At 33.4% G+C, this 10,858-nt stretch overlaps 1 protein-coding gene across 1 annotated transcript; it reads left to right on the top strand.

The window, feature by feature from the left end:
• Positions 1-3,489: 3,489 nt before the first annotated feature.
• Positions 3,490-4,299, top strand: LOC111699248 (protein Ycf2-like; the record flags this gene model as incomplete). Its single annotated transcript, XM_023469860.1, has 2 exons — positions 3,490-3,633; positions 3,958-4,299. Coding segments are annotated over 2 exons (486 nt in total), but the record flags the coding sequence as incomplete, so codon positions are not given.
• Between the last annotated feature and the right edge of the window lie 6,559 nt (positions 4,300-10,858).

Genomic DNA, 10,858 nt, shown 5'->3' with positions numbered 1-10,858 from the left:
AATCTAACAAAGTAACCAGGAAAGACCAGGTGCATTCTAAATATCTAACCTAGTAAACAGGAGAGATCAGGTGTAGTCTAAATATCTAACCTGTAACAAGGAAAGACCAGGTGTAGTCTAAATATCTAACCTGTAACCAGGAAAGACCAGGTGTAGTCTAAATATCTAACCTGTAACCAGGAAAGACCAGGTGTAGTCTAAATATCTAACCTAGTAACCAAGAAAGACCAGGTGCATTCTAAATATCTAACCTAGTAAACATGAAAGACCAGGTGCATTCTAAATATCTAACCTAGTAAACATGAAAGACCAGGTGCATTCTAAATATCTGACCTAGTAAACAGGAGAGATCAGGTGCATTCTAAATATCTAACCAAGTAAACAGGAAAGATCAGGTGCAGTCTAAATATCTAATCTAGTAAACATGAAAGACCAAGTGCAGTCTAAAAATCTAACCTAGTAAACATGAAAGACCAGGTGTAGTCTAAATATCTGACCTAGTAAACAGGAAAGATCATGTGTAGTCTAAATATCTAACCTAGTAAACAAGAGAGATCAGGTGTAGTCTAAATATCTAACCTAGTAAACAGGAAAGATCAGGTGTAGTCTAAATATCTAACCTAGTAACCAGGAAAGATCAGGTGTAGTTTAAATATCTAATCTGTAACCAGGAAAGATTAGGTGTAGTCTAAATATCTAACCAAGTAACCAGGAAAGATCAGGTGTAGTTTAAATATCTAACCTGTAACCAGGAAAGACCAGGTGTAGTTTAAATATATAATTCAATAACCAGGAAGGACCAGGTGTAGTTGAAATATATAATCTAATAACCAGGAAAGACCAGGTGTAGTTTAAATATATAATCTAATAACCAGGAAGGACCAGGTGTAGTCTAAATATATAATCTAATAACCAGGAAGGACCAGGTGTAGTCTAAATATCTAACCTAGTAACCAGGAAGGACCAGGTGCAGTCTAAATATCTAACCTAGTAACCAGGAAAAACCAGCTGCAGTCTAAATATCTAACAACTTGTAATGTCAAAACGTACCTTCCTGATCAGTAAGATGGAGTAATAATTTAAGAAATGCTTTGTTCTTAAAAACATTTAATCTTGACCAGCACAATCCCTGGAGAGTGCATCTATAGTTTGTAATCTAAGTTTAACTGTTGAAAGTAATTAAACTGACCAAACAGTCACCAGACTTCATACATTCATAGCTGCAAAACTTTTAAACAAAAAACTAGTGGTTTAACTCTTAAAACATTATTAGGGGGGGGGGGGTGATTCTCCCATGTCTCTGTTTAACTGTAAAGGGTTTAGGGTGTCCAAAGAGAATGTGAATGATAAATGTAGATATTTAGAAATTAGACTTATATTAAAATATTGTTCCTATTCTTGCATATGCATAGTAATGTTTATTACTCATTAATCAAAATTGTAATATTGTTCCTAATTTACATGCATATTAACTTTCAAAGTAATTTTTTTTGTTCTTAAAGGGAGTGGCCGGCCATGTATGGTGGTTGAACTGAATATGTAGTATTGTGGACACATTTTTAGGAATCATTTGAGACATATAAAACGTTTCTACGACGTATATTTACTGAGTTTGAGCGCAAAATCGACGTTCAAAATCATGAATTTGGGTGGGTACGTTCTCAGAATCGTTTTTTTTAAATCATTAAATAGCAACGAAAATTTTCGTTTAAACAAACCCCCCCCCCCCCCTCCAGAAGAATTAGGGGCGAGTAGCTGGATGCCCCACCCCCACGTTTGACAATTTTTGTCCTCCCCCCTTTAGGATGAATCGCCCACCAGGTTGAGCCTGTAATTCTCAGCATTTTCGAACTCATTTTCAATTTCACATATCAAAAAAAGCCATTTGGGATGTTTTGCGTCATGTTTATCATATTGCTAAATAAGCTAAATATTTTTGAATATTTGAACTTTGCACAAGGAACTTTTAAAAGTTAGAATATCGATTTGACAAATGTACATTAATGGTTTCTGCATTTTTATTCATGTGTAGAATGACGTCTACAAAATTCCCTCCCCTCTTTAAATTTACGTGTTAACCTTTATGTCCAATGATAAGAAGTCTGTACAATTTCCCTGTACGAACTGCCTATCAGCATTTTATACTCCAACCTTTCTCTGCCATTCCCCTATCCCATATATCCCCCTAATTCTCTTTTGATTATTCCCCCATTCCTTATTCCTCTATCCATCGGTTCCCCTATTTTCCTATACCCCTATTCCCCTATTCTCATATTACCCTATTCCGCCATCACCCTATTCCACTATCCCCCCATTCTCCTATTCTCCTACTCCCTTATTCCCTTATACCCCTATTCCTCTATTCCCTTATTTCCTTATTTCTCTTTTACCCTATTCCTTTATACCCCTAAACCAATTTCATTATTCCTCTTATTCCCCTATTCCTCTATTCCCCTGCTGCTGTTCCAACCTTCTATTCTTAAAATGCAAAGTTTAGAAGAAAATTACTAAATGTTTTCTTTACCGCAAAGTTTAGGATTCAAGAATATAAAAAGTTAGCAAATATAAATAAATAAATAAATAAATAAATAAATAAATAAATAAATATAAAATATAAATTCTATTTTAGTTTTTCTAATTCTGCCAATCCATCCCATCAAATCCTGAGCAACTGCTCTTTATAGAATTAGATTTATATTTTCTTTTCTTTAATTTATAAATAATGGTTCAGATATGTTTTTGTTAAAATGTTTTGATGTTTTACGCTCATAATCCCAATATTGTAAAATGGGTTTATTTTGAAGCATCTATTATTATAGTTTCTTCAGTATTTAAAGAGACTTTAGACGTAATTTTAAGTTATACTCTCTATTATCAGAGTGCAGGCATGTTCTATTCACAACTTGTAATTAAGAATAAACGTGATATCCATGTTAACTTGAAAATTGATTATTATCAATATGGTGGAAATTGAGAAAATTTAACACTTATCAAGCTTAAAACAAGCTTCACAACAAGCTTATTGATCAAATAAGGGTGACAGGATTTAATATGCCTCTCTTTGAAGGAAAGTTATGTTTACAGTCTATTTAAAAATAAAATGAATTGTTTTCTAAATCTGGTTGAGTTTATTACTAAGATTGCCGGTTAAAAAAACTATAGTTTTTTAACTCCGTCTGAATACCAATATGGCGCTGAAGATAGTGTAAACATATAATATATATATGTATAAAACTATATATATATATATATATATATATATATGTATATATATTTTTATATTGGTATTTTACTGGTTAACTTCAAGTTCACCAATGCAAAGACAAACTAAATAAATAAAGAAAGATTAGGATCTAAAAAGAAATAGTAACCAATTCCCGGGATGATTCAGAAAATACTCCACATTCACAAACAAATTTATCTGGTTACGAAATTAAAAGCATTTTGTTCTTCTCACTAATTCTTCCTAAAGATGAGTTATGATTAAAGGGTCTCCAGGGATTAGAACCTCATAATTTCCATAGATTAGAAACTCAGAATATCCAGGGATTAGAAACTCAGAATATCCAGGGATTAGAAACTCAGGATATCCAGGGATTAGAAACTCATGGTATCCCGGGATTAGAATCTCAGGTTATCAAAGGATTATAACTTCAGAATATCCAGGGATTAGAACCTCATAATATTCAGGGATTAGAAACTCAGGATATCCAGGGATTAGAAACTCAGGGTATCCAGGGATTAGGAACTCATAATATCCAGGGATTAGAAACACAGGATATCCATGGATTAGAAACTCAGGATATCCAGAGATTAGAACCTCAGGATATCAAAGGATTAGAAGAACTTCAGGATATCCAGGGATTAGAACCTCATAATATCCAGGGATTAGAAACTCAGGGTATCAAAGGATTAGAACTTCAGGATATCCAGGGATTAGAGCCTCATAATATCTAGGGATTAGTAACTCAGGATATCCAGGGTTCAGAAACTCAGGATATCAAAGGATTAGAGCTTCAGGATATCCAGGGATCAGAGCCTCATAATATCCAGGGATCAGAGCCTCATAATATCCAGGGTTTAGAAACTCAGGATATCCAGGAATTAGAAACTCAGGGTATCCAGAGATTAGAACCTCAGGATATCAACGGATTAGAACTTCATAATATCCAGGGATTAGAAACTCAGGATATCCAGGGATTAGAAACTCATAATATCCAGGGATTGGAAACTCAGGGCATCCAGGGATTAGAACCTCATAATATCCAGGGATTAGAAACTCAGGGTATCCAGGGATAAGAACCTCAGAATATCAAAGGATTATAACTTCAGGATATCCAGGGATCAGAGCCTCATAATATCCAGGGATTAGAAACTCAGGATATCCAGGGATTAGAAACTCAGGATATCCAGGGATTAGAAACTCAGGATATCCAGGGATTAGAGCCTCATAATATCCAGGGATTAGAAACTCAGGATATCCAGGAATTAGAACCTCAGGATATCCAGGAATTAGAACCTCAGGATATCCAGTCAAAATACAATGTTTATTGTTTAAAATGAAACTATTTAAAAATATAACAAAAGTAATGAAATCTTTTTAAGCCATATAAAAAAGATGATAAAACTTATTAAAAAGATAAAGAAATACTAAAGCTTTAAAAGATAACTTTAAAGTTTCAAACAGAGGTAAAACCTATCAAAAAGTTTTCGAAGGGAGAATTATATTTTTTTTTGTACTAAAACTGGATACAAATATACCTATTGACTCCAGAAAAAGGATTAAATTTGTAGCAAATATAGAGGCCTGTAGCAAATCCAGCAATTGTTAACCTGAGCATACCTAGATATATCTAACATGAGCTACGTAATATGATTAAAACATGCATTGTGATTAGATTAACTATGTTTACATCTATCCATGTTTATTTTTTAAATATGTACATTCAATTTGAACTACGCTGTAAACAATGTTTGGAGATAGCTTAACTACTTTAAATATCTATCCTCGCTAATCTTATGAATGTGTACATTAAACTTTAACTGTGCAGTAAATAGGCAACATTATTGTCTTAATCATGTGATAAAGATAACGACATAGGAATTTTGATTACGTCTATTAACTTTAACTTGTAACACATAAACCTCAAATACACTAGTTGATATAGAAACTTTGCTTTGATTACAGTCTTGAGAGTAATTTGGTTTCCTTGAAACATACGAATTAAGATTGTTACCTTGAGATTTGGCTTGATCGATTAAATGCTAGTGTCCATATTGACATCGATAGCTAAAAAAATAGCGCCCAGTAGTACTGGCGTTGATAAGCCACAGGATTGTAGCTGTGAGGATTGTGTCCTAGTTGAGACATTGATAAGCCATGGGATTATAGCTGTGAGGATCATTTCTTAGTTGAGACATTGATAAGCCACGGAATTGTAGCTGTGAGGATCATGTCCTGGTTAAGACATTGCCATAAGCCATGGAATTGTAGCCATGAGGATCATGTCCAAGTTGAGAAATTGATAAGCCACAGAATTTAGTCATGAGGATCGCGCCTGGTTGAGACATTGTTAAGCCACGGGATTGTAGTGGTGAGGATCGTGTGTTGGTCAAGGCACTGATAGTGCATGGGATTGTAGCCGTGTGTTGACATTGATAGTCAAGAGAATCGGAGTTGGACCTGGATAGTTACTTGTTCAAGAAACTGCTTTGGAGTAGGGCATTTACTACAGATTAACCTTTATCTAATGAAAGCAGTGTTTGGGCATTAATCAAACTTTAACAGTAAGAGGATGCTTAGTTAGAATGCTATTTATATTTCTTTCCCATTTTATCCTTCTATGCTTTTCTATAACAAAAGGAAACTGTCTTTATTTTATTGTGACATTTATGTGTCTAAATGCTGCCTTACTGAAAACCAAGATATACAGTGTGCACGGTCTCACGCAAAAATCAACCAGTATTTTTCCAGTTTCTTCTTTTTAAATGAAAATGCATTTTCAATATGAATATGCATATGGCTTCAAAAAACGCATAAGTGAGTTGGTGACAGTTGGTGAGTTTAAAAATCAAATGATGAAATGAACTGGATTTTTAATCTATTTTTTTCAGTGTTCTTTTATTTTATTTCTGGATCTGACAAGATAAGATGGTAATTTTGTGTCTGCTAATAAACATGAAGAAATAGATTGATTAGTGCCACCTCAGCTCACCAATATATAACTACAACTACAACTACAAATACAACTACAAATACAACTACAACTACAACTACAACTACAACTACAACTACAATTACAACTACAATTACAACTACAACTACAACTACAACTACAACTACAACTACAGCTAACACTACAACTACAACTACAACTACAACTACAACTACAGCTACAGCTAACACTACAAAGTTACAACTACAATAAAGCAAAATAGTACAGCAATATCGAATTTCTTTAAGAGACTGTATCCATTTTTTCAAATTCATTTCAACATGAGGTAGCATATTCGATTCACAAGCTTTGTTTCATCAAGACTTCAAATTCATTACTTTTAATGGTGGTTTCTCCATAAAAAGTGACTTGCGGATTTCAGCTGAAGAAACAATGGAGGAGCTTGTCAGAATTAAACAGACAATAGACAAAAAAGTCTAACTTCCTCTACATATATTTGGTTAGACTAATGTTTAAAGAATGGGGCATGCTAAAGCACATCTTTTAATGGATAGTCACTCTAAATTCCATCCTCAGACCTTTTAAGTGAGTTTTTAAATGACAATCCAAATAGAAGGAACTCAATTCTTGCCACCAACACCTTCGATATTTCAAACACATGGCTATTAGATCTAACAGAACCCAAAGTTTGACATATCTATGGTCTCCGATGTAAAACTACTAAGATAAAAGGATTACAAAATCAAGGTTTGAATCAAGCGTTTCTTTCCTTTTTCTTCCTAATGATGCTCTTTTTAGCCTTTTTAATATAAATACTTTTATCTCAAACCTTTTCAGGATTGAGATAAAATCTAAATACTGAATACAGAATATCTTTCATTATCGTTTCGTAATCAATTTTGCGATAAACAGAAGTAATTATGTTGTATTCAATGAAAGCTGGAAATATATCCTTTTCTTTTTATATTTGTGTGTGGGGGGGCAGATCAACAAATAAATTAACCTTTTCTCAACTTGAACAAACTTTCTCTATACTGCAATTCTTTCAAACAGAAAACTAATTTTATTTTGTCTCTTCTTTTCATTAAAAATACAATTATCGAAATGTGACTTTTTGACAGTTGATTGAGAAATAAGTAAATTTAAATACTTACCAAAAGGATAAGGATATCAAGAATGATTTATCCGTACAAGGAAAAGTAATATTCTTTTATTGATAATTCCTAGAGAACGATTTGTGTATGTTGCACACACAAACTTTGAGAAAATAAAAGTCTGAATTATTAACTTTCATACAAATAAAGAGAGATTTTCCCCGCCAAACGTTCCCTTGGGCGGGGACGGGGGGGGATTAGAACCAATTACCCCCCCCCATTTACACCCCTGTATACTTTATATAATCAGAACCTAACTTTCTTATTTAATGTAATCTCAAGGTGTACATTAAGTAAATTAAAAGTAAATCAGATATGATTTAAAGTTAGACTAAAGTTATTCTTCAACTATAACCAAGAGGTTCCTCTTTGTACATAACGAAATTTGATTAATACGAATATTAAATTCCCAAATCCAAGCTTGCATGTTATTTTGAATCTAAAAGTTTTTGCATTGAAAATTCGTTAAATTTATCCGGGAATTGGTAGTTTTTGACAAAATCATATTTATCAATTTCATCACATTTTTAACGATATTCTCTTTAGACAAAATCATATTTATCAATTTCATCACATTTTTAACGATATTCTCTTTAGACAAAATCATATTTATCAATTTCATCACATTTTTAACGATATTCTCTTTAGACAAAATCATATTTATCAATTTCATCACATTTTTAACGATATTTTCTTTTTTAGCATACACCTTGAATATTTTATGTATATATGTAAAATTGAGTTGAATTAGAAAAATTGGCATAAGGAGATATATTGTGCAATTCAATACTTTTTGCAAATGATTCAGGGGCACGCAATTCCCCAATATCTTTAAAGTGTATCGCTTTTTTTAGCGGGTTGAAAAGTTGCAACAATTTTTCAAATGTCATTTTTCCAATTTCGGGTTATATTTGGCTAGTTCCCCATGGTATTAGAAAGGAAAGTAACCTTGAATGTGTTGAGTGTGAAGTGTGCTCAACTTTGGTCGAAACTTTTTAATTTTCTGAAAGATATTTAAATATTGATTAAATTTTATTCAGATTAGATCAAAAGACAGATTCTTTCTAAAAAAAATAAGTTATTTTTTCAATTTTGAAATGATCTTCTTATAAATTTTGGGAGGAGAAAGAGGCTGCAGATTTAATTGTTATCAAATTAAAGGGTTAACAAATTCCTAATCAAAAAAGCGATAGTTCTTCAATTTCGTTTTTCACTTTTTCTAAAATCGAGACGATCGTTTTTAAAAACGAACCTCTCGTTTTGAATGTTTAAAAATTAATTTTTTTTCACGAGAGAAATAACTTGAAGGTTAATTGACCTAAGGATTTTCCGACCAAAAAATCTATTTTGTCTTAAAAAAGTCATTGACGACCGTTAATGAAGAGTCATCATTTACAATTTAACCAATGATCATCGTTAACAATCGCCAAAAATTAAAAAAGAATCTATCGTTAACGAAACGACCGGTTCGTTTAAAAAAAAAAAGTGTAAACGATCCATACCTATGCATATCTAGGTTTGTAGTAAATACCGTACTGTTAACATTTTGTCCAGAACTGTATCAGTCCAGGTACAATCCGTCCGCTATCAAACAGGACCCTATCAACACGGCTATAATCCCGTGAACTATCAATGCCACTACCACTGGGCGCAATCTCATTAGCTATCGGTGTCATTACAGACACTAGCAATTATTTATTTATTTTTAATTTTTTTATGAAACAATTTTATTGATTCATGTTTTTAATGCAGAATGCAGATAATCATTTTTCCAATCTTCTTGTTGTCTGGCTGTCCTGTTATGCTCATTCAATTAGCTGTTCATGTTCCGGTACCATCATCTCTGGCCGTTGTTTCCTCATAATTGATCCCGACCAATCAGGAGACATCTGTATTCAGAGAGACATTTAAGGATCCTTTGAATAGGAAAAGAAAAATCTTTAAAACACGACAATATTCATAAACGTTATGTTTTATGTTTAGAATTGAAGTGTTTCTTTAAAAGTTGTAAAACTTAACCCCTGAATGCAGTCAAAATGACCGTCAGATGTCAGTCAAATAAAACATTACATGGAATCGTAGCATGGCGTGCCAGGACACTATAGGCCCTCAAGGATTTAATGCAAGAAAAATTATTTCAGACTGTACGCATCTTTTGTACTGCAGTGTACTGTCACTGGGCGGTAATGTAAACACAAGATGGATGTCGAAGCCTGACATGGGATCCATCTTTCCCATAAATGATCAATGAAATATTCTGGTCATAGGAAACTATTATGTGAATTATCAAAATTCAATGCTTTTAACCTCCTTGGATACTAAACGAACATTGATGCATCTATTCTGGTTTACAAATTCCGCCCAGAGAGAACTGGTTTAAATATGTACGCAGAGTATACGCAACTGCAATTAACTTTCCTTGCATTACATTCTTGGGCCAGCTCAGCCTATCCAGGTAGAGTGTATTAGCGGCCTGTGTAGTCTGTGGTGTCAACATTGTTCTCAGCTATAAGAGCTTTGAGAGTAGGAGGGTTGGAACCTGTTTTCACAACTGTAAGATTTGCTCTTAATCCCTTCCTCTCAGCTGGTTGTCTCTCTGAAGTCTCTGGAGGATTCTTGGGAAATGGATTAATTTTCTTACTGTCCTTGCTCTGCTTGTCTAACTCCGCATTTGTCTTAATTCAGCTGTAAAATTTTTATTCGCATCTGTAGTTTTATTTTTAAATCTAAGATAACCCCTCATACCATTTTCCTAGACTGTTCTCAAACATTCAGTCTGAGCTGCCTTGATTTTTCTTTTCTTCTCGCAGCCTTCAGTTTATTGTTGATTTTTCTCTCCTTTTCTAACTTCTTTGGTTCTATCCATCTACAATAGCTCTTCATACAATTTTCCTAGACTGTTTTCAAAACCTTCAGTCTGAGCTGAGTTGATTTTTCTTTTCTCTCAGCCTTCATTATATTGTTTATTTTTCTCTCCTTTTCTAACTTCCTTGGTTCTATCCATCTACAATAGCTCTTCATATCATTTTCATTGACCGTTTTCAAAATCTCAACTTTTCGTCTTGGTTTAACATCTCATTTTCATCTCTCTTGAAGCTTTCCTGATTGAATGTCTTCTTACTCTCTTCTGGGTGATAATCAGATTCTTGTACATAATTCATCGTTTCTGTGTTTATATATCCCGACTTTGTTTCTGCTCTTCATATTTGTTTCTCTAAGATTATATTCAGCATATTTATCATCGTGTAATGCTCTTGCTCTTGATGTTTCTCTTGATCTTGATGCTTAATTTGCTCTTGATGCTTCTCTTGATCTTGATGTTTCTTTTGATCTTGATGCTTAATTTGCTCTTGATGCTTCAATTGATCTTGATGTTTCTCTTGATTTTGATGTTTCTCTTGATCTTGATGCTTATCTTGCACTTGATGTTTCTCTTGATCTTGATGCTTATCTTGCTCTCGATGCTTCTCTTGATCTTGATGCTACTCTTGATCTTGATGCTTATCTTGCTCTTGATGCTTCTCTTGA

The sequence above is a fragment of the Eurytemora carolleeae genome, unplaced genomic scaffold (genome assembly GCF_000591075.1).
Source record: "Eurytemora carolleeae unplaced genomic scaffold, Eaff_2.0 scaffold269, whole genome shotgun sequence".
NCBI classification, from domain to species: Eukaryota; Metazoa; Arthropoda; class Copepoda; order Calanoida; family Temoridae; genus Eurytemora; species Eurytemora carolleeae.
Note: the sequence above shows the minus strand (reverse complement) of the source record. Positions and strands in the feature narration are given on the sequence as shown.